At 45.9% G+C, this 25722-nt stretch overlaps 1 protein-coding gene across 1 annotated transcript in view; it reads left to right on the top strand.

Moving 5' to 3' along the window:
• The first annotated feature begins 12023 nt into the window (after positions 1 to 12023).
• TM9SF2 (transmembrane 9 superfamily member 2) overlaps positions 12024 to 25722 on the top strand; it is a 41286-nt gene continuing 27587 nt past the window's right edge. Inside the window, exons 1-3 of the mRNA XM_075852455.1 lie at positions 12024 to 12320; positions 23928 to 23995; positions 24769 to 24862. Coding sequence (XP_075708570.1) covers positions 12195 to 12320; positions 23928 to 23995; positions 24769 to 24862 — 288 coding nt within the window. The 5' untranslated portion in view covers positions 12024 to 12194. The remainder of the gene's footprint in view (positions 12321 to 23927; positions 23996 to 24768; positions 24863 to 25722) is intronic.

Here is a 25722-nt window from a genome sequence, read left to right as displayed (position 1 = left end):
ACTCACCTCCCGACGCCCGCAGCCATGGATCTGTGAGCGCTGGCCTCCGTCTCCCTCCTAGGAGATGCCAGCGCTCACTTCCGCTCCGTCCGGCTGGGTCCCGTAGGGTGCGCGCGCACGCTTGCGCCGGCCTTAAAGGGCCAGCGCGCGCAATTAGGAAATCGTCATCATCATCAACTGCCACGATTTCCTGGTCTATAAGAAGGCCCCTGGCCTTCTAATCCTTACCTGAGCGTTGTTAGTCTTTCCCAGTCTGTCTCGCAAATGGTCCCTTAGTGTCTCCCGTTCCAGCTGTTACCCGTACCCTGTTACCGTTCCTGTATTCAGTATTGTTCCTGTGCCTACCTGCGTTCAAGTGTCTTCTGCCACGTCAAGTGCCATCTGCCACGTCAAGTGCCATCTGCCACGTCAAGTGCTATCTGCCACATCAAGTGTCTTCTGCCACGCCAAGTGCCATCTGCCACGTCAAGTGCCATCTGCCACGTCAAGTGTCATCTGCCACGTCAAGTGTCTACCGCTCATCGGATACTGCCCGCCACGTCTGGCGCCACTTGCCGCACCTGCCTCCATCCGTGCTGAAGCCACAGCCACCGCCCGGACTATTTCAGGTACCCAAGCATTACTGTCTGCCATTTTACTTTCGCATAGACTGTGACCTGGTCAGCTGCCTCCCCGCTACGGCGGAGCGGCCGAGTGGGTCCACAAACCCTGTGTCCGTGACAGTACGCTCAGGCCATGGAACCCGCTGGCCAGCCCAAGACCCCAGTACAGAAGATTCAGACAGAGATGCATGACCTACGCACACGTCAGGATCAACTCCTTGAGGCGGTGAATTCTATTCTGGTCCGCCTGGATCTACTCGCGGTTCCACCCCCGGTTCTTCCTCCTGAAGCTGTTGCCGTGCCACTGCCTGTTGCTCCCCCTGTTTGTTCCGGATCCTCAGTTCCTCTGCCTCTTCCTCCTCGCTACGACGGTGACCCCAGAGCATGCAGAGGATTTCTCAATCAATGCACGGTGCATTTTAGGCTACGGCCTCATCTCTTCCCCTCCGAGGAGGCCAAAGTAGCGTTCATTATCTCCCTCCTCGCTGGCAAGGCCCACGCATGGGCGAACCCAATCTTGGAGCAACAAGGACCTGTATCCTCGGACCTAGCCTTGTTCCTGCAGTCCTTTCGTGCCGTGTTCGAGGAGCCGGGTCGAACATCCTCTGCCGCAGCCACTCTGCTGACCCTCAAGCAAGAAGGCTCCACAGCAGGGGAGTATGCGATCTCCTTCCGTACCCTAGCAGCTGAGCTGGCATGGAACAATGAGGCACTGGTGGCGACCTTCTGGCAGTGACTGTCCTCTCACATCAAGGACGAACTAGCAGCCCGCGACCTTCCTTCTACCTTGGATGCCCTCATCCTGTTAGCCACCCGGGTTGATATGAGAATCCGGGAGCTTTGTATGTATTGCGACCTGAAGGGTCATTTTGTGCGCCAATGCCCACAGAAACCGGGAAACTCCAGTACCTAGGGTTGGTTGGAGAGGCAACTCTAGGTGGAACGTCTCCAAACGTTAAAACCTCTTCCAAATTATCGGTACCTGTGGCCATCGTCACTGGACAGACATCACATCCTTCCTCCGCCTATCTTGACTCTGGAGCGGCTGCTAATTTTATCCACCAAGATCTAGTGGATCGGTTTCAACTACCCACAGTCCGTCTGGAGAGACCCCTGGCAGTTGCCTCTGTGAATGGTCTACCGTTGCCTGATCCAATCATGCTCATCACTGAGCCGTTGACATTACGGGTCGGAGCTCTTCACTCAGAACAGATCTCCTTCCTGGTACTACCAAAGGCTATCAATCCTATCCTGCTGGGTCTGCCATGGCTCCGTCTACACGCCCCGACACTCGACTGGAGTTCTGGAAAAGTTCTTCAATGGGGTTCCAGATGCCATAGCCATTGCCTGTCACAAGTCCGTCCTGTTGTGCCCCCTCTGCCTCAGTCACTCTCCGATCTACCTTCTCAGTATGCCAGTTTTGCGGATGTCTTCTGCAAACGAGAGGCTGAGACGTTGCCTCCACATTGGAATTATGACTGTCCCATTGAACTGTTTCCCAATGCTTCTCTTCCCCGTGGACGAGTATATCCTCTCTCCTTGCCAGAGACTTTATCGATGTCAGCCTATATCAAGGAGAACTTGGAGAGGGGTTTTATTCGAAAATCTTCCTCCCCGGCCGGGGCAGGATTCTTCTTCGTTAAAAAGAGAGATGGATCTCTCCGACCCTGCATTGACTACCGTGGTCTCAATCAGATCACGGTCAAGAACAAATACCCGTTGCCACTCATTTCTGAGCTGTTTGATCGCATACGAGGAGCCGAAAAATTTTCCAAGCTAGATCTGCGGGGGGCCTATAATCTAATCCGGATTCGCCGGGGTGACGAATGGAAGACGGCATTTAACACCCGCGATGGGCACTACGAATACCTAGTGATGCCCTTCGGACTGTGTAACGCTCCCGCAGTATTTCAGGAGTTCGTTAATGACATCTTCCGAGATCTCCTCTATACGTGTGTTGTAGTTTATCTCGATGATATTCTAATTTTCTCCCCAGATCTGATGACCCATCGGAGGCATGTTCGTCAAGTTCTTCTGCGACTAAGAGAGAATCGCTTGTATGCCAAGTTAGAGAAATGCACCTTTGAAAAGAGGTCTTTGCCCTTCCTGGGCTATGTCATCTCGGATCAAGGCCTTAAGATGGACCCTGAGAAGTTAAAGTCTGTCCTGGAATGGCCACGTCCTCAAGGCCTAAGGGCCATACAGCGGTTCCTGGGTTTCGCCAATTTCTACCGCCAGTTTATTCCGAACTTTTCTTCTCTGATGGCCCCCATCTCTACCCTTACCAAGAAGGGTGTGAACGCCAAGGTATGGACTCCAGAGGCAGAGTCCGCATTCATTAGCCTCAAGAAAGCCTTCACTTCAGCTTCGATCCTCCATCACCCTGAAGTATCTCAGCAGTTCTCACTGGAAGTGGACGCTTCGTCTGTTGGTGCAGGCGCACTTCTGTTCCAGAGGAGCTCCAAAGGAAAGGCAGTAGTATGTGGCTACTACTCAAGACTGTTTTCCTCTGCTGAGCGCAATTATTCCATTGGAGATTTGGAGCTACTGGCTATCAAATTGGCTCTGGAGGAGTGGAGACATCTTCTGGAGGGCGCTGCTCACCCCATCCTGATCTTCACCAACCACAAGAATCTCAATTACCTTCAGTCCGCTCAAAGACTGAATCCTCGTCAAGCCAGGTGGTCACTGTTCTTCACCCGTTTCCAATTTCTGCTCCACTACCGTCCCTATGACAAGAACGTGAGGGCCGATGCCCTGTCCAGATCATTTGAAACGGAAGACACGGTAGAGTCCCTTCAGACGATCATAGACCCATCCTGCGTTGTCACCACCAATCCTCTGCAGCTTAGAAATATCCCTCCGGGGAGAACTTTTGTTCGGTTGGCAGACAGAAAAAGAATTCTCCGCTGGGGACACAGTTCTAAACTAGCTGGGCACGCCGGTGCCCGTAAAACCCAAGACCTGATCGCTCGTCACTTCTGGTGGCCCACGCTACCTAAGGATGTTCTGGACTTTGTCTCTGCTTGCACGGTGTGTGCCTATAACAAAGTGACTCACAGCAAGCCTGCCGGCCTGCTTCAACCCCTGCCTGTACCCAGTGCCCCCTGGCAGCACATCGCTATGGACTTCGTCACGGACCTTCCTCTCTCAGCAGGATGCAACACCATCTGGGTGGTGGTGGACCGGTTCTCTAAGATGGCACATTTTATCCCGCTGACCGGCCTACCCTCTGCTCCTCGACTGGCAAGTTTCTTCATTCAGCACATCTTCCGCTTGCATGGCTTGCCTCTTCACATTGTGTCCGACCGGGGGGTTCAGTTTACCTCCAAGTTTACCTCTGTAAACTACTGGATGTGAGTTTGGACTTTTCCTCTGCCTATCACCCCCAGTCCAATGGGCACGTTGAGAGGATCAACCAGATCATGGAAAATTATCTCCGCCACTTCATCTCTTCACAGCACGATAACTGGGTACAGCTTCTTCAATGGGCCGAGTTTTCATATAATAACCACACAAGTGAGTACACCACTTCCACTCCGTTTCACATCGTGTACAGTCAACATCCCAGAGTTCCTCTTCCAGTGTCGACTTCATCTCAGGTACCCGCTGCTGACTCTGCATATGGGGACTTCCTGCAAATCTGGCAACAGACCCGGTCCTCTATTTTGCTGGCGGTAGATCGCATGAAGCGTAAGGCAGATACCAAGAGAAGAAAGTATCTTCCTGGGACTAAAGTCTGGCTGTCCTCTCGGAACATTCGCTTGAGGGTGCCTTCATACAAGTTTGCTCCCAGGTTCCTTGGTCCTTTCGAGATCCTGCAACAAATTAACCCTGTTTCCTATAAGCTGCGGCTGCCCCCTACCCTCAGAATCCCTAACTCCTTCCATGTGTCCCTCCTGAAACCAGTGGTCCTGAACCGCTACAGCAAGACCTCTAGTTCCACAGTTGCTCCCAGCGGCCCTTCTGATGTATTCGAGGTAAAGGAGATCCTGGACCGCAAGAGGGTAGGAGGAAGGACTTTCTATTTGGTGGACTGGAGAGGGTTTGGTCCTGAGGAGAGGTCCTGGGAGCCAGAAGAGAACCTCAGCGCCCCTACTCTTATTAAAAAGTTCCTCTCTCACTCTGGCCCCAAGAAGAGGGGGCGTAAGAGGGGGGATACTGTAGCGCCCATGGCCGCGGGCCGTCGGGTTTACTCACCTCCCGACGCCCGCAGCCATGGATCTGTGAGCGCTGGCTTCCGTCTCCCTCCTAGGAGATGCCAGCGCTCACTTCCGCTCCGTCCGGCTGGGTCCCGTAGGGTGTGCGCTCACGCTCGCGCCCGGCCTTAAAGTGCCAGCGCGCACAATTAGGAAATCGTCATCATCATCAACAGCCAAGATTTCCTGGTCTATAAGAAGGCCCCTGGCCTTCTAATCCTTGCCTGAGCGTTGTTAGTCTTTCCCAGTCTGTCTCGCAAATGGTCCCTTAGTGTCTCCCGTTCCAGCTGTTACCCGTGCCCTGTTACCGTTCCTGTATTCCGTAGTGTTCCTGTGCCTACTCGCGTTCAAGTGTCTTCTGCCACGTCAAGTGTCTTCTGCCACGTCAAGTGCTATCTGCCACGTCAAGTGCCATCTGCCACATCAAGTGTCTTCTGCCACGTCAAGTGTCTACCGCTCATCGGATACTGCCCGCCACGTCTGGCGCCACTTGCCGCACCTGCCTCCATCCGTGCTGAAGCCACAGCCACCGCCCGGACTATTTCAGGTACCCAAGCATTACTGTCTGCCATTTTACTTTCGCATAGACTGTGACCTGGTCAGCTACCTCCCCGCTACGGCGGAGCGGCCTAGTGGGTCCACAAACCCAGTGTCCGTGACACCTATCCTTTGGATAGGTTATCAGTTGTCTGGTCGTGGACAACCCCTTTTAGCCCTTTGCTACCCTACACCACCACAGATATTACCATTAACGCCTTTAACCCTCCACTACCTTAGGTGGCAGATTTTTAACTTCTGTGACTAAAATTGGCCAGTATATTTGCAGTATGCACATTGATTTTTACAAACCCTATTTATATATACGGAGCAGTCTGTGACAGATTTGCCACTTATGAGCATACCCTAAACCAGCAGGTTATTCAGTGTTCACGCCTAAACCACTCTAGACCTCCAGGGATATTAGGTATCAACTCCTAATCATCCTTGTTCAAAACTGATATTACCATTGGACCAGAAAACATTATTATACAAAAACAGTTGATGTTTCTAATCCTATCATGTAGGATCTTGTCTTCTGGGGTCCTGTATCTAAGCCTCACAGCAGGAGCCTGGCTATCATTAGACGCTGTTCTTGGCTGTTTTCTATAGTCCCTTAGGCCCCATACACATGACCATAAAATCGTCTGTAATTACAGACCGTAATTACGGGCCCATTAGTTTCTATGGCCGACGGACACCTTCCCGTACATTTACGGGAAGGTGTCCGTGCTGTAGAAACTTGCCGAAAAAAATAGGACATGTCCTATATTTTTATTTTACGGACCGTGCCCCCATACTTTATAATGGGAGCACGGCCCGTAAATATGCAGGCATCCGTGCACGTAATTACACGGCCGTCCATGCACGTAATTACGGGTTGTAATTACGAGCACGGTAGTGTGCATTGAGCCTTAGATTTTTAATGGAGCTGCAGCGTGAATGCTTCACCGCCACTCCATTCAATGTCCTCCTCACTGCGGTCGAGCAGTGTAGGAGGAACAGGGGGTCCAGGACCTTTGTTCTCGTGATCGGTGGGCATCTTAGTGGTGGGGCCCCCAGCGATCAGGCAATTATCAAGACTCTGTCATGTCACCACATTATAAGTGCCCTATCTCCTACATAAGGAGATGGGCGCTGTAATGTAGGTGACAGCAGTGCTTTTCATTTAGAAAAACGATCTATTTTTACCACTTTATGAGCGATTTTTAGCTTTATGCTAATGAGTTTCTTAATGCCCAAGTGGGCGTGTTTTACTTTAGACCAAGTGGGCGTTGTACAGGGGAGTGTATGACGCTGACCAATCAGTGACCAATCAGCGTCATGCACTTCTCTCCATTCATTTACACAGAACATAGCGATATAGCTATATCGTTATGTGCAGCCACATACACAAAGACTAACGTTACTGCAGTGTCCTGACAATGAATATACATCACTACCAGCCTGGACGTGATGTTTATTCAGAATTCTGACATTTCTGAATCTTTCTGTGAGATTTCCAGCAATCTCGTTTTAAATGACAGTTTACAGCGTAATCATGCGAGATTATGCTTGCCTTGCTGTAAATATCACAGAGACGCTACAGAAGTGACAGGATTCTGAATACACATTAAGTCCTGGATGGAGGTAATATCTATTCATTGTCAGGACACTTCAATAACGTTATAGTGTGTTTATGTGGCTGCACATAGCGATATAGATATATCGCTGTGTGCTGTGTAAATGAATGGAGAGAAGTGTATGACGCTGATTGGTCACTGATTGGTCAGCGTCAGGGGCGTAGCTAAAGGCTCATGGGCGCCGATGCAACAGTTCTTATTGGGCCCCCCCCGCAAACTCCTCATGGCCGACGGTCCGCAGCTCTCAGCTGCATCGCTGGGTCTCCTAAGTGATCCAACAATGCAGCACTAGCAGCCGGGGCGTCACTAAGGCTGGGTTCACACACCCTATTTACGGACGTAATTCGGGTGTTTTAGCATTGAATTACGTCCAAAAATGCGGCTCAAAAGCGTTGGCAAACATCTGGCCATTAATTTGAATGGGTCTTACGATGTTCTGTGCCGACGGTCATTTTTTTTACGCGCCGCTGTCAAAAGGCGGCGCGTAAAAAAGACGCCCGCGTCAAAGAATTGCCTGTCACTTCTTTAGACGTAAATGGAGCCGTTTTCCATGGACTCCATGGAAAAACAGCTCCAATTACGTCCGTAATGGACGCAGCGAAAAACGCCTCAACATGCCGTTACGTCTGACATTCCGGAGCTGTTTTCTCCCGAAAACAGCACCGTAATTTCAGCCGTAACGGACGCTGCCGTGTGAACATACCCTCATGGCTTAAAATGTCAGGGGAAATAGCCCCAATACATATGTGTCCGCCCAAAAAAAAATGTGTGTATAGGAGACAGCATAGCATATCTATAGTACTACGACCCTATAAACTATGGATAGGATTAGATACAGTGGCTCAGCAGACAGTATCACACATGATAGGATTAGATACAGTGGCTCAGCAGACAGTATCACACATGATAGGATTAGATACAGTGGCTCAGCAGACAGTATCACACATGATAGGATTAGATATAGGGCCCAGCAGACAGTATCACACATGATACGATTAGATACAGAGCCCAGCAGACAGTATCACACATGATACGATTAGATACAGAGCCCAGCAGACAGTATCACACATGATAGGATTAGATACACTGCTCAGCAGACAGTATCACACATGATTGGATTAGATATAGGGCCCAGCAGACAGTATCACACATGATTGGATTAGATACAGGATTCAGCTCGCTGACATTGCGGCTCCAGCGCTGAACCCAGGAAAGGTAAGAATAATAATTTTGCTTCTTTATGTGTTACTGATTATTTTTGTGTGTTTGTGTTTTTTTACAGGTTCGGTTGTTGGACTTCGGATTCGAGGACTTCAATGACGACGTTTTTTTTATTCTCAATAAAATGGTTAATGAGGGTTGTGTTTTTTTATTTCAATAAAATATTTTTTCTATGTGCTTGTATCTTTTTAAACTTTATTATCACCGCCTTAGTAATGGCCGCTGGCTAATTGACAACCTCCATTACTAAGACAGGGCTTAAAGAGGCTCTGTCACCAGATTTTGCAACCCCTATCTGCTATTGCAGCAGATCGGCGCTGCAATGTAGATTACAGTAACGTTTTTATTTTTAAAAAACGAGCATTTTTGGCCAAGTTATGACCATTTTCGTATTTATGCAAATGAGGCTTGCAAAAGTACAACTGGGCGTGTTGAAAAGTAAAAGTACAACTGGGCGTGTATTATGTGCGTACATCGGGGCGTGTTTACTACTTTTACTAGCTGGGCGTTCTGTATAGAAGTATCATCCACTTCTCTTCACAACGCCCAGCTTCTGGCAGTGCAGACACAGCCTTGTTCTCCAGAGATCACGCTGTGACGTCACTCACAGGTCCTGCATCGTGTCAGACGAGCGAGGACACCGGCACCAGAGGCTACAGATGATTCTGCAGCAGCATCGGCGTTTGCAGGTAAGTCGATGTAGCTACTTACCTGCAAACGCTAATGCTGCTGCAGAATCAACTGTAGCCTCTGGTGCCGACACGATGCAGGACCTGTGAGTGACGTCACAGATCTGCACTGTCAGAAGCTGGGCGTTCTGAAGAGAAGTGGATGATACTTCTCATCAGAACGGCCAGCTAGTAAAAGTAGTAAACACGCCCCGATGTACGCACATAATACACGCCCAGTTGTACTTTTACTTTTCAACACGCCCAGTTGTACTTTTGCAAGCCTCATTTGCATAAATACGAAAATGGTCATAACTTGGCCAAAAATGCTCGTTTTTTAAAAAATAAAAACGTTACTGTAATCTACATTGCAGCGCCTATCTGCTGCAATAGCAGATAGGGGTTGCAAAATCTGGTGACAGAGCCTCTTTAATGTTAGCAGGTGCAGAGGCCAACACTAACCCCCATTATTACCCCGGTACCCACCGCCACCAGGGGTGCTGGGAAGAGCCGGGTACGAACCAGTACCCGTCCATCTGTAGTGACGGGCAGGCACCGGGGTGGCCGCAGGCTAGTATTATTAGGCTGGGGAAGGCCAAAAACAGTGGCCCCTACCACCCTGGTAATGCTGCCTGCTGCTGCTGTGTTGTATCTGGCTGGTTATGAAAATTGGGGGGGACCCGACATCGTTATTTCCAATTATTATTATTTTTTTTTAAATGACGTGGGGTCCCCCCATTTTTCATACCCAGCCAGATACAATAAAGCAGCAGCAGCAGCCTAGCATTACCAGGGTGGGAAGGGCCACTGTATCTGGCCTTTCCCCTCCTGATAATACCAGCCTGCGGCCGCCCCAGTGGCCGACCCTCACTACAGATGGTCAAGTACTGGCTGGTACCCGGCTCTTCCCAGCACCCCTGGTGGCGGTGGGTACCGGGGTAATAAAGGGGGTTAGTGTTAGCCTCTGCACTGGCTAACACTAAGCCCCACCTTAGCAATGGATGCTGTCAATCAGCCGATGGCCATTACTAAGGCGGTAGTAATATAGTTTAAAAAAAACCACAAAGACATAGAAAAAATATTTTATTGAAATAAAAAAAAAAACACACAACCCTCATTAACCATTTTATTGATAATAAAAAAAAAGCCGTCATCGAAGTAGTCCTGGAATCCGACGTAGTCCAACGACCGAACCTGTAAGAAAACACACGAGAAAAAAGATTAGTAACACGTGTTAGGCTTAGATACAGGGATACTGTGATACGGTCTGTGGGACCCTGTATCTAAGCCTACCACAACGTAGGCTTAGATACAGGGTCCAGCAGACAGTAATCTTATACAGTATAAGATTACTGTGTGCTGGGGCCCTGTATCTAAACCTACAGTGTGGTAGGCTTATATACAGGGCCCAGCAGACAGGATCATGCATGGGCCATGTATCTAAGCCTACCATGTGATTGGCTTAGATACAGGGCCCAGCAGACAGGATCACACATGGGCCATGTATCTAAGCCTACCATGTGATTGGCTTAGATACAGGGCCCAGCAGACAGGATCACGCATGGGCCATGTATCTAAGCCTACCATGTGATTGGCTTAGATACAGGGCCCAGCAGACAGGATCACACAATCTGTGATCCTGTCTCATGGGTCCACTAATAGCCTGCTACATCGTAGACTTAGGGGTTGTGCAGTCCCTAAACATTGATGGCCTATCCACAGGATAGGCCATCAATAGCTGATGTGTCTCCCGGGACCCGCAAATCAGCTGTTTTGAAGGGGCCGCAGCACTCGTAAGAGAGCTGCTTCCCCTTCATTTCACTACTCGCTCACACTGTGAATCGCCGACACCGATTCACAGTGTGACCGGAATGAAGGGGAGCAGCTCTCATACGAGTGTTGCGGCCCCTTCAAAACAGCTGGTTGGCGGGTCCCGGGAGTCGGACCCCGCCAGTCAGGGCTAATCTTACCTTCCTCTTCAGCCGCGGCGGTAGTTCTGTCGTCTCGATGCTGTGCGCGGCGCATAGCGCTGTGACGTCATGCGCTGCGCACAGCGCTTGAGGTCAGGACCTCCGCTGCGATCCAGAACCAGGAAGGTAAGTAAAGTCTGTTACTATAGTAACAGGGGCCCGCGGCCCGAGTTACTATAGTAACTTTTTATTGATGTGGTGCGGGGGGCTTCGGGGCAATTGCGACCGCTGCGACCCCTATAGCTACGCCAGTGGTCAGCGTCATACAATCCTCTGTACAACGCCCACTTGGTCTAAAGTAAAAACACGCCCACTTGGGCATTAAGAAACTCATTAGCATAAAGCTAAAAATGGCTGATAACGTGGTAAAAATAGATTTTTTTCTAAATAAAAAACACTGCTGTCATCTACATTACAGCGCCGATCTGCTTATGTAGGAGATAATGTGGTGACAGAGCCTCTTTAAATGTCCCCTAACCACAGGATAGGTGATAACATGCTGATCGTTGGTTGTCCGACCGCTGGGACCCACATCGATCACGAGAACAGAGGTCCCGTTCCTCCGAATAAATGGAACGGCAGGTCGCGCATGCGACACAGCTGCTCCATTTATTCTCTATGGCACTGCCAAATTCACTGAATACAGTGAATGGAGCGGCAGTGCACATGTGCGACCTGCCGCTGTATTTATTCGAAGGAACGTGACCCCCCCCCCATTCTTGTGATCAGTGAGGGTTGCAGCAGTCGGACCCCCACCGATCAGCATGTTATCACCTATCCTTGGTTGTAATCAGTAATCTGCCCATGTAAAACCACCGAATTCTGGACGATCAAAACCATGCGGGCGACATTAAGACTTGCGTCAGTCTTAGTAAATAAATTGCTGGAGTAAAACGTGACACATTTATCAAGAGGCGAACTTAAATCTGTCGCATCTTTCGGCTGGCCTTGAGCCACAAACTGTGGTGGCCCCGACACTTTCCGCTAAGCGCCACACGCCTAAATAGGCCAAAGTTCAAATTTTAGCCGCAAATTGTCACTTTTGGACCCAATTGTAACTTTTCTACGTTGGCGTGAAAAGGTTAATAAACCTCCCCCCCCCAAACCTCCCCCCCCCCCCTATAAAGGACGTCTGAGTCACCGCCCCGTTTCCATAGAAACCAGCCTATCGTGCAGCGTAAAAAACAAAAAAAAACACCGGTCACATGACACCCCGGACCCGGAAGTAAAGGCGGGGAATCCAGGACAGTAGGTGGCTGCGCAAGGTTTGCAGCGTCTTCTGTGCGACGTTAGTGCGGGTGACGTGTCTGAGAATCAGGAAGCCATTTCAGCCTGAGTCTCCTCCGCCGTCTATGCTCTGCATCCCGGAACTGTGATGGCGAACTCTGCACTGCTTGTTCTTCTGCTGGCGGCCATCCTTAGGCCTGGTGCTGCCTTCTATCTGCCCGGGCTGGCTCCTGTCAGTTTCTGTGAGCAAGGAAAAGAGACCACGGAGTGTAAGGTGAGAGCTGGCAGCGGCGGCGGCCTCCCTGGATCGTGACTGGAAATCACTAGAGCTGGTGCCGTTGGGCGGGTTTCTACTTCTCCACTATCAGCAATGTGTCCGTATCTTTAGTCCGAGCCTCTGTGCTCGCTCGTCCATCTGTAGGTGTCTTTCTGTAAGGGTGTGTTCACATGTATCAGTCTGCTGCTTGGGTGGCTACAATGTTCCCAGCAGACGTTGACCTTAAAACCAATGGCCATACGGCCCACTAGACCCAAATTTGACGTCAACGTTCCTGTTAGTTTACGATTCATGCGGTGTTATTCCAGACAACCCTTGTCTGTATCCAGGAAATCTCATCCTCCGCCGGATAGGATAAGTCTGTCTGAACACCGTCCACCCAGCAAAGTCAATGTAATATATGGTCATGTGTATAGAACTGATGCTCCTCTAAAAAGAGCAGAATGGCGAGTGCAGGTGCCATAGTCTTTCTGTTCAGCTTGGTTAGGAGCAGAACCGTTGTACGATGGACACCACCGGCAAATGATGGAGCCCATTGACTTTAATGGGTTCCGTTAGGATGTCCGTGGTTTTATTGGAAACGTTATCTCAGCATGCTACGCTATTTCTGCATTTTTTGCTTGGATCTGTAACTGAGGACACTAACTGAGCCACCAATGCGGATGTGAATGAGGCCTAACCTCGTTTACTAACGGAGGGGAAGAAAAAAAGATTTTCTCAGTGCTTTTTTTGAGGGTGTATTCACATGATGCGGTCATATTGCAGCTTGGCTACACTGTGTGAATACATCCGTACCTTCTTTTTGGCTAGTAAAATGACAAAATCACCAGTGACTGCCATGAGGTTTCCTTTCACGTGTAACAGGTGGGAGAGGGTTTAGGTTGGTTACTGCCCCGCAGCGGAAACTGCACAGCAAGAAAGAACTTCAGACGACACAGGTATAAGGGGCTGAACAGAACTTTACTCCAACAGCGGCACAATCTTCATGGTTACAATATTTGGTACGTAAGCTTGATGGTTTCACTAATAAATAGGCGCTATACTTGCAATCACATACTCACACATTAACTTTACTAAAGTGTCTTGAGAGTTAATAGACATCACCTTCAGCCAGGACGCGATGTCTATTCACAATCCCGATACTTCGGTAACATTTGTGTAGGACTTACAGCACAGCATGATCTCGTGAGATTACGCTTGCTGTGCTGTAAATCACACACACACACACACACACACACACACACACACACACACACACACACACACACACACACACACACACACACACACACACACACACACACACACACACACATACACACATACACACATACACACATACACACATACACACACACACACAATCGGGATTGTGAATAGACATGTCCTGGCTGGAAGCGATGTCTATTAACTCTCAAGACACTTCAGTAACGTTAATGTGAGTATGTGACTGCACATCATGATCTGGCAAGATCACGATGTGCTGAGTACATGAATGGAGAGAAGTGGATGACGCTGATTGGTCATCGTCATACACTCCTCTTTACAACGCCCACTTGGTCAAAAAGTAAAAACGCCCAGTTTTCTAAATAAAAATCAATGTTCTCTACATTACAGCGCCGATCACATTATGTAGGAGATAGGGCACTTATGTGATGACAGAGCCTCTTTGACATATAACCTATACATAAGTGGGTTGGGGCACACCCTACACACGTCATAGAGCAGCTCTCCAATGTGACAATTCACCCAGAGAACTGCTCATTGTTCATGGACACCTGTGGGGGGAGGGGTTTGAGGAGTTAACTGCATGTATAGTTTTAGGTTTTTGAATAGAAACCAGTTGCAGCATCCACTCACAACTTTACTATCAATAAAGTGTAATGTGTAAAATCTTTGTACTCCTCTCAATGATGCCAAATCGACTGTTTTACCGGCCCATATGTACAGCCCGAGGAAAAAATAGGACGTCCTATTTTCGTCTGTTTTCACAGATCCCTCAATAGATTCAAGTCTATTGAGGGATGAATACGTTTTGTGTGAATAAGGCCTAACCTCTTCCTTATTTTATTTTATTTTTATTTTATTTTTTCAAAATGTATCAAATACGATCTGTGTTTAGGAAGAGAAAAATAGGATTGGAGAGTTTGGATTTCTACATGACGAATTATTTGTTTCCTCCGAGAGAAGTGGTGCCAGAGGTGTAGTCACTTATCTCCCTTTCGTCACACAAATAGAATGTTCATTTCACTTAGGGAGTCAGCTGTCTGGGCTTTTTAAAGGGGTTTTCCAGTCCTGAGAGATTGATGGCCTGTCCTCAGTATAGGCCATCAATATGTGATCAGTTGGGGTCCAACTCCTGGCACATCTGCTGATTTTGAAGGGGTTGCAGCGCTCATGTCTTTTACTGCTTACACTGTGATTCGCCGACACACTTGTAGCGGTGGTTCACAGTAATACTGCCTTCTCTTCAAAAACAACTGATCAGTGGGGGTCCTGGGAGTTGGACCCCGACCGATCACATATTGATGGCCTAGCCTGAGGATAGGCCATCAATCTCTCAGCACTGGAAAAACACTTTAAATTTAGACGGAGAACTCCTGTGTATAGAGAGAATTCTGGAACAATAATTTCTTTAAAAATAAAACCCCCAGCTTGGTGCTTGTCAAACCAGTAGAGTGTAGCATGCTCGCAACAGGTTTATCAGGTTCTAGTAGACGGGAGATGTCTCCATACAATAATGCATTACATTAAGGAAACAATGGGTGTGAATTGTACTTTGATCCCTTCAAAGAGCTATTAAAGGAAATGTATTTATGTAAATGTGTATATGTACAGAACACCATTTTACAGTTTAGCGTAAATCTACATAAGAAGTTGAGTAACTTTGCAAATACGTTATAATAATTCAGCTTGCTGTTACAGCCTGTATTGTAGTCCAGAGCTGCATTCACGATACTGCAGACTCCAGAAATGAGTACTCCCAGCATGCCTTGCAGGAAAACTCCATCGCGGGTTTGTTCTTTTGCAAGATAATGAGCAAATCTGTTGTGTGGCCTGAAATTTCCTTTTACATGTGGATTCAGTTCTAAAACCACTTCATTAGCATATATGATACTATAATATATGGTACTATATCTGAAGGTTTTCGGAAGATTATCCACAATAAAGATTAACAGCAAATTTTTTGTGTCTGAACAAGCTTGGGGGTTTTCCCATAATGCTTATTTATCCCCTATCTGCAGGATAAGTGTTAAATAGCTGATTGGTGGGGATCCGACCCCTGGCACACCCAACGATCACAAGAAATGGCTTAACGGGCCATTCCTGGGTGCCCCATAGGAATGTAGCGGTAGTGCTCATGCTCGGCAACCGCTCCATTAGTTTCTCTGGGGCTGCTGATAGGCCATTTTAAAATAAACAATGCAAGATATTTACAAAGTTGTTCGTTTTTATTTTAACGTGAATAGAAGATTTTCCCGAGTACTTTTTACACCCTGCAGACCTGCTATTTGTATAAATTAGGGCAAGCGCAAGGATACATTTAAAGTGACTCGCCTGATTTCCCCCCCCCCCCCAAAAGACTATTCATTGGAAATGTATAGTCCACTTGCTGCTGAGTTCCACATGCTGTGGAATAAAAATCAGCCAAGCGTCATGTCAATATTAATGCTGTGGAATCGTTGCATTTTTGGTGTGGATTTTCCCCATTGAATTAAATTAGGAAGTGAAAATCTTCAACAAATTGGAACTGTTGCTATTTTTGCTGCAGAAAACGTAACCCTGTAAGGTTCTGCTCACATCACGTTTGCCTTCCATTTGGTATTGTTTCTATTTGCAATACCATTGATTTAACCCGTTCGTGACCGCCAATACGCCTTTTCACGGTGGCCGCTAATGGGCTTTATTCTGATGCATACACCTTTTCACGGCGCTGCATCAGAATAAACAAACAGCAGGGAGCCATTAAATCTCCCTGCTCTCAGCTACCAGAGGTGCTCGAACAGGTGAGATCGATATCAGTATCTATCTCACCCGTTTAACCCCTCAGATGCGGCGCTCAATAGCGAGCGCCACATCGGAGTTGTTTTGGAGAGAGGGAGGGAGCTCCCTCTCATCCCACCGGCACCCGGTGATAAGATCGCCGAGTGTCGGTGTCTCCGATGGCAGCCGGGGGCCTAATAAAGGCCGCCAGGTCGGCCTTTAGTAAATGCCTGCCAGGCCATGCCAGAGGCATGACCTAGGAGATGCCTGTCCGGTTTAAACGGACAGGCAGTAATACACTGCAATACAGAAGTATTGCAGTGTATTATAATAGCGATTGGAGGATCGCATATTAAAGTCCCCTAGTGGGACTAGTAAAAAAAAAATGTGAAACCCACTTTTTCCCCTTACAAAATGCTTTATTAAAAAAAAACAAAATAAAGTAAAAAAGTTACACGTTTGGTATCGCCACATCCGTAACGACCCCGACTATAAAGTTTACATTATTTAACCTGCGCTGTGAACGCCGTAAAAAATAAAATAAAAAAACAATGGAAAAATTGCGGTTTTCTGTGAATCCTGACTTTAAAAAAATGTGATTAATAAGTGATCAAAAAGTCGCATCTACTCCAAAATGGTACCAATAAAAACTACAAGTCGTCCCGCGGCGGAACAATAAAAAAAGCTACGGCTCTTCAAATATGGAGACACAAAAAGAAATAAACTTGAAAAAAAAAAACAGTTTACTGTGTAAGTAGTAAAACATACAAAAACTATACAAATTTGGTATCGTTGCAATCATAACAACCCGCTGAATAAAGTTATTGAGTTATTTATACCACACGGTAAACGGCTTGGATTTAGGACGCAAAATGGAGTTGTGAAAATTCTGGGTTTTTTTTTCTATTCCCCCCCCCCCCCCCCAAAAAAAAACAAAGTTGGTAAGAGTTAATCAATAAATTTATATGTACCCCAAAATCATGCTATTAAAAAATACAATTTGTCCTGCAAAAAACAAGACCTTATACAGCGATGTCGACGCAAAAATAAAAAAGGTATAGCTCTTCGAATGCGACGATGGAAAAACGTAAAAAATGGCTTGGTCATTAAGGTCTAAAATAGGCTGGTCATTATGGGGTTAAAGGAACAGTGTCATCACAAATTATTTTTTTATATGTTAAAGATGTTAGTGCTTTATTAAAAACGTTTATATTCATTTGTGTGTTTGTGTTTTACTTTTTCTTATTTTTACACTTTTTCTTCCCTATGGGGGCTGCCATTTTTTGTTCCATTTCTGTCTGTGTCGATTAACGACACATACAGACATGGAATACGGCAGCCACAGTCCCATAGGGACTGCGAACGGCTCCCGTCCCATTGACTTCAGTGTACGGCGTCTGTGTGGGAACTGCGCATGCGCCGCTCCCACACAGTCCAATTCGAAATTGGCGCCGTCCGGCGCCATTTTCCTGTGGACCGGAAGTCGCGGCCGGACAGTAATATTACTACTTCCGGTCGCGGCTTCCGGATTTGTGCACTTGGACCAGCGGCAGCAAACGGAGCGGACGGGCCGGAGGGAGCCGCGGCGGCAGGAGCAGGTAAGAGATTTCAATGTATGTTCGTGTTTGTGTGTGTTTACTACTGTATGTAAACCTACTACACTGTGTGTTAGCTCAAAAAATGGCGACACACAGTGTAGGAGGTTACACCGTTCAAACCCCTCGTTTATCCCGGCACTAGCCAGGATAAAGGAGGGGGGGATGCTGAGAGCTCACTAGAGCGAGGGCTTTTAACCCTATGTTGCACTGCTGCAATTTTGGGAATAGCTCCATCTAGTGACCAAAAATGGGTAGTATTATAAATTAGAATTAATTTATAATATTTCCTGACTATTTCCTGACTCGTGAAAAAAATAAAAAAAATTTGAACAATGTTTAATCACCCACACACTAAATGTTTAATTTTTTAAAAAAAAACATGTTTTTCTGGCAACACATTCCCTTTAAATGTTATATACATTTATATATATAATATTTTTTTTTTATTCTTTTAAAGATTCTGTTTGCATCTGTTCCCCATGCGTGTTTTTTTTATTTAAATTTTTTGTGGGCTGCGCTATTTTAATAAAAAAAAAGGATACCTAGCAAAACAGACGTAAACTAAAACCCAAAAATAAATCCGAGAAGGAAACAAAATAAAAAGACGTAAACCTAGCGGAACGGATGCTAACGGAAACCAAAAAATTAACTATTTTAAATCGATGGTATTGCAAACGGAAAAGATACTTTCTGGTTGACTTTTCGATCATCTGTTTCTCTGACAGAGTAGAAGAACAGAGAGACTAAGGCTGAGTTCACACGACCATGTTACGTCAGTAATGGACGGAACGTATTTCGGCCGGAAGTCCCGGACCGAACACAGTGCAGGGAGCTGGGCTCCTAGCATCATACTTATGTACAACGCTAGGAGTCCCTGCCTCTCCGTGGAACTACTGTCCCGTACTGAAAACATGATTACAGTACGGGACAGTTGTCCTGCAGCGAGGCAGGGACTCCTAGCGTCGTACATAACTATGATCCTAGGAGCCCGGCTCCCTGCCGTGTGTTCGGTCCGGGATTAGCTGCCGAAATACGTTCCGTCCATTACGGACGTAACGTGCTCGTGTGAATCCAGCCTAAACGGAAGGCATGCATGATGTGAACAGGCCCTTAGTTTGACTTGGCACCTATGAGATAGTATATGGGTCAGTAGTTGGTCACATGGGTATGCTGAATACTAAACTATAGGAGACCGATGCTTTTTGAATATTATACGAAGTGTCATTGAGGATTGTAACTGACTATAAATGGCAGAACTTCCTCCAGTGAAGTAATTCTATCTGATTTTAAATATCTGCATAAAAAATGTTCTGTGTACCCAGGTCGCGTAAAGCCCGTGACTTATTGTAGCATGTGAAGTTGTCATAGAGTATCCAGTATGCTATTGGTCATAAATCACATTTACTAGACACTTTTTGGAATGTGACTGCCCAAAGACTGGCAACGCAACTGTTTCTGTGATTTCAACCTTTTTATCAAGCTGGAAAACCTCTTAAAACAAATTGTGACGCTTTGAACACAACCTAACTGCTGGTAATTTGCTGTAAAGAACCATTTTTAATGAGAAATAAAATCGTTGGCAGCTCAATTAATACATGTCATCAGAATATCCTGTAATGACAGGTACGTTCTACCAATCCACACACAAGAAATCTACTCCGAACTAGAAGTCTACTGTATTCTTAATGGCACAATATTGAATTGTATTTTTTCTACAGTTTTGGTATGCAGAATAGCTCCTATCTGCCAAACCAGAGACTCCTACAAAAAGAGCAATCCATCTGTAGACCACACTGGTTCGGGGGCTTTTGCCTCTATTCAGCGCAGGCTGCCGGTTGGCTGAATAAGAAGCCATAGATGCAACATGCGTGAAACAGTGCTGTCTACAGGTGGATTACTCTTCTTTTTGGAGGCATCTCATGTTTGGCTGGTATGAGCTATTTTGCATATCTATTTTCACATGGAGCTTTGCCTGTAAATAATTCTCCATACACCTACTGCATATCTTCAATGAGAGCCAGTACACTCCCTGTGCTTCTGATTTGCTTAATAGCCCAGTGGACCTGCCAATATAATAATCTGCCCTAAAATAGGGCAACATATTACGACATCAACTTTCAAAAAAAGAGAGTTTTGTCACAGCAGCAATAAGGCTGCTTTCACACTGTGCAGATTTGATCAGTATTTTGTAGGTGTAAGGCTACATTCACACAAACATAGCCCACCTCGGACGTGAAAAACTGCCGTTTTTCACGTCCGAGGAGGATGCATGACACGCAGGAACATTTGACATGTCCTATTTTTCAACGGACCGTTCGACGCTTCGCTGAAACAACGGTCGTGTGAACAGCCCCATTAAAATACATGAGTCCATGTGAAGGCCGTTGTTTTAATGGCCGTCACACGGACGAGATTCTTGTTTGTGTGAATGAGCCCTAATGGAAAGAAGGCTATGTTCACACACGGTGAAAATCTGCCACACATTTGTATGTGTATTTTACCCGTGCGAACTACGTGCCTCAAATCTTATTAATCTCACTGCGGCTGTATGGAGATGGATGTGTCTGATACTAATCGTTGGTGAGGAATCTGTCAGATCTTGTATTCACAAACCGCAGAATGCAGATCTGCCATCACGTTATGTCATTCTGATGTCATATTCCATCATGTCACGATCTATGGTTGTCTTGGGCTGGCAGTTTATTTAGGTGTTCAGGAATTATTTTTACTGAGGACAGCATAATGTTTGTTTGAGAATTTACATGCAGAGTGAAGCCAGCAGTGGCGTATTCATGAGTTGCCGCTCCCTTTAAGACAATGTTCACACTGAGGTTTTTTTTACGTGGAAACCGCGCTGTAAAACATCAAAAACGGCCCTAAAATGCCTCCCATTGACTTCAATGGGAGACGGGGGTGATTTTCTCCCGCGAGCGGTAAAATCGCCTCGCGGGAAAAAGAAGCGACATGCCCTATCTCCGGGCGTTTACGCCTCTGACCTCCCATTGACATCAATGGGAGGCAGAGAAAGTGTGTTTTGCGGTGTTTTATGCCCGCGGAGCTCAATGGCCGCAGTCAAAAACCCTGCAAAAATCGGCGTGCAGGGAGAGGAAAATCTGCCTCAAACTTCGAAATGGAATTTTGAGGCAGAAATCCTGCCTGCAAAAAAACTCAGTGTGAACATGGCCTAAATCTTCAATTTTAATAGCAACTATTATACCCTTATTACTTATTTTATCACTTTAAAAATCTCTCCACAATGCCAATAAACTTATAGTGTGACAGCTGGGCATGTAGAAAGTTTGTTTTATTGTTTGTTTTTTTTAAATAGTCACTGAATCATATAAAAGACTGGTGGGGTCCTGGGAGGTGGGGCACCACTAATACATGAACATATGTGCTCTGGCTTAGGGCCTGTTCACATCAGTGTTGGGGTTCAGTCAGACCTTTCCGTCAGATGGAACCCATGAACAGAAACCATAGCTTTCCATTTTGCATTACCCTTGATTTCAAAGGTTATGCTTCCGTTGCAAATGGTTTCCGCTTGTCTCCGTTCCGTAAGGTTTGTTTTTTGGCGGACTCAATTGCACAGTCTACTTACGGAACGGAGACAAACGGAAACCACTTGCAATGGAAGCGTTACCATTGAAATCAATGGTAATTCAAACGGCAAACTATGGAGCTGTGGATCCGTTTTGGTTTCTATTCATAGGTTCCCCTGACGGAAAGGTCTGACGGAACCCTGATGCAGATGTGAACACACCCTTATGAAGCGTTTATTGAAATGGGAGAATTCTTGAAAACGTCCAAGTGATGCCAGCTGGAGGCAAAATAGTCCTGTTCTGTTGTAAGTGCTAGGATTTTGCACATTTCTTTTATAGCGGTTTAGATTTATTTATTTTTATCCCTGTATATGTTTAGAATTTTTTTCATAAGTACTGCTTTAAATTAAGGTGTTAAATGTAAAAGAAAACCCCAAAACTGGCTTTCTCTAAGTTTTTAATAACTCGACCGATTATTTTCTGTTAAATGTAGATGTCCAAAATGCCTGGCATTACAGATCCCTTAAAGAGGCTCTGTCACCACATTATAAGTGCCCTATCTCCTACATAAGGAGATCGGCGCTGTAATGTAGGTGACGCTTTTTATTTAAAAAAACGATCTTTTTGTCACAACGTTAGGAGCGATTTTGGTTTATGCTAATGAGCTTTCTTAATGCCCAAGTGGGCGTATTTTTACTTTCGACCAAGTGGGCGTTGTACAGAGGAGTGCATAACGCTGACCAATCGGCATCATGCACTCCTCCTCCATTCATTTACACTGCACTAGCGATATAGATATATCGCTATGTGCAGCCTCATATACAAGCCCTAACATTACTACAGTGTCCTGATAATGAATACACGACCATCCAGCCTGGACGTCATGTGTACTCAGAATCCTGACACTTCTGAATCTTTTTTGTGAGATTCCAGCAACGGATACGTAATCTCGCGAGATCTCGGAGCTAAACGAGATTTGGTTTCACTTGCCGGAATCTCACAAAAAAGATTCAGAAGTGTCAGGATTCTGAGTACACATGACGTCCAGGCTGGATGGTCGTGTATTCATTATCAGGACACTGTAGTAATGTTAGGGCTTGTATATGAGGCTGCACATAGTGATATAACTATCGCTAGTGCAGTGTAAATGAATGGAGAGGAGTACATGATGCCGATTGGTCAGCGTCATGCACTCCTCTGTACAACGCCCACTTGGTCGAAAGTAAAAGTACGCCCACTTGGGCATTAAGAAAGCTCATTAGCATAAACTTAAATCGCTCCTAACGTTGTGAAAATAGATCGTTTTTTTAAATAAAAAGCATTACTGTCACCTACATTATAGCGCCGATCTCCTTATATAGGAGATGGGGCACTTATAATGTGGTGACAGAGCCTCTTTAAAGAGGAACTTCACACAGCATGCCAAAATGGCCATATATTACTAAATCACAAGCTGGAGCAGTTCTTTCACTGGAGAGGATGTCTCCATGGTCATCAACACATTTGTACATATCCTCTTGGTATTAATGATTATGGGATGCCAAATTGAATGGATTGTCACTATATAACCATAGGCCTGATTCACATGAACGTGTTAAACGTCTGTGGGACAGTCGTTGAAACAGCGGCCGTCCCACGGACCTAATGTAATTCAATGTGGCCGTTCACACAGCCATTGTTTCAACGGACCGTGTGCAGGGTCCGTGGGAAAATAGGACTTGTTCTATCTTATCACGCATCCCTCCATGGACTCATCTATGGTGGATGCGTGACATCACGTTCCGTAGCGCTGAGCACAAATGCACCTTGGATGTGAAAAACTCCAGTTTTTCACAACCGATATGTGCTCGTGTGAATCAGGCCTAAGGGTGGATTTACCCACAGCAGATTTGTTGTAGAAATTTTTGCGACTGAATATCCATTCCATTCATTTGAATAAAACTTGCGGAAAGCAATGTGCATGGAATTTATTTTCAGTCACTGTACGTCTTGGATAGAACCTTTTCAAAATCTGTTTGCCCCAACAATCTTGTCATGGGGATGTGACTGATACAATCATGTGTTAACAGCGGAAGCGGCACCAGCTAGTTTGAGATAATAATAGGTGATTTCTAGTTCTAGTTTTCTATAAAACAATTCTGTATTTACATGGGGTATTGCTGATTTGTGTGGACGCCACATTTTATACCGTATACTACATTGGTCTATTGGAAAAATGTTTTCATGCTTTCCCATGAGATGATCGGATTTCTTATTTTTTTTTCGCCATTAATTATATCTAGGCTCTGAATCTGTTTAATACACCCGTGTGAATAAAACGTTACTCTTGTTCTACTGTAGTGATTGCTATTAGTTTGTCTTGTGTGACCCTCAGACAAGACTTGCATACAAGTCTGATACAAGTCTTTTTCAAGTCTTTTTTTTTTTTCCGTCCTATTTTCTTGTATAATTGCATAATAATTGCAACTTTTTATTTCTTACAGTCTGATATTGAGCTGTTTGTGAACAGACTTGACTCCGTAGAATCTGTGCTACCTTATGAATATGCTGCGTAAGTTATCAGTATCTCAAAGTTGGCATAAATGATTCCTTAATATTCTAGTCTCTGGTTTTTATTTTACTGTAATTCGTTGATTTGGTTCATATATATGTTTCTGCTGCTCTAAATACAGTGATGTGCAAACCTCAAGGAGATCACGTTCCTTATGGATGCTCTTAGAGCTTGTTGTGACACTATATTTAGGGCAGTCTTTAATCTCTTGTGCAGTTGCACACGACCAAGTGTCACTCAGGTTGTTTTTCACGGGTGGCACCTGATTGTTTTCACTGACCTATTCACTTTAGTAGGGGAATGGGGTCTGTGAAAACGGACACGACTTTCCGATCCGTGGCAATATAGGACATGTCCTATCTTTCCAAGGATCACAGACGGGACCCGGCCGGCACACACCATCGTGTGCATGAGGCATTATGGTGTTCAGTGTTTACCCAGTGATCGAATGTCCAAAGCATGCAACCTCTTTTGTTAGGCCTCATCCACACGACTGTAAAAACACCCGTTATTGCGGGTCGTAATTACGACCCACAATAACGGGCCCATAGACTTCTGTTAGTCACGGGTACCTTCCCGTTTTCTCACGGGAAGGTGCCCGTGCCGTTAAAAAAAATAGAACATTACCTTTATAATGGCAGCACGGCTCGCAAAAGCAAAAGTGTTTTTTGTCAAATTATGGATTTTCACTATACGTTAATAAAACCAAAGTTTACATGGCATTTGTGTCACTGTAAGACTAGTTAAATTATTCATTGTTTTTTGTTTTGAAGGTTTGATTTTTGCCAAGTAGAGCGAGAAAAAAGGCCATCTGAAAATCTGGGCCAGGTGTTGTTTGGCGAAAGAATTGAACCATCTCCGTACAAGGTTGGTGTTTATTATTTTTGAATTATATTATATAATTATATAAGGCCTTATTCACACGACAGTGAAAAAAAATGTCCATTTAAAACTGATCAACTGTCAGTTTTTCATGGCCATTTTGCATCAGTGTGTCTCTAAATTTTCATCCGTTTCAAGTCCATCTGTCCGTTTTTAATGGCCGTTTGACATCCATTTTGCATCAGTTTTTCATGGCCGTTAAAAAAACGAATGAATTTCATTGGTCAGGCTTTTTTTGTCCCAGCCCCCTGAAAACAACCAAAGGAAGGTCACATGTTCACCTAGACACTATTTACAGCCTCCCTGTATATGATGCCACACACCTCCCTGTATATGATGCCACACACCTCCCTGTATATGATGCCACACGCCTCCCTGTATATGATGCCACACACCTCCCTGTATATGATGTCACACACCTCCCTGTATATGATGCCACACACCTCCCTGTATATAATGCCACACGCCTCCCTGTATATGATGCCACACGCCTCCCTGTATATGATGCCACACATCTCCCTGTATATGCCACACACCTCCCTGTATATGATGCCACACATCTCCCTGTATATGATGCCACACGTCTCCCTGTATATGATGCCACACGTCTCCCTGTATATGATGCCACACGTCTCCCTGTATATGATGCCACACGCCTCCCTGTATATGATGCCACACATCTCCCTGTATATGCCACACACCTCCCTGTATATGATGCCACACATCTCCCTGTATATGATGTCACACGCCTCCCTGTATATGATGCCACATGCTTCCCTGTATATGATGCCACACACCTCCCTGTATATGATGCCACACACCTCCCTGTATATGATGCCACACAC

This window comes from Rhinoderma darwinii, chromosome 2, assembly GCF_050947455.1.
Source record: "Rhinoderma darwinii isolate aRhiDar2 chromosome 2, aRhiDar2.hap1, whole genome shotgun sequence".
NCBI classification, from domain to species: domain Eukaryota; kingdom Metazoa; phylum Chordata; class Amphibia; order Anura; family Rhinodermatidae; genus Rhinoderma; species Rhinoderma darwinii.
The sequence above is the reverse complement of the archived record's forward strand: the minus strand, read 5'-3'. Positions and strand labels throughout refer to the sequence as shown.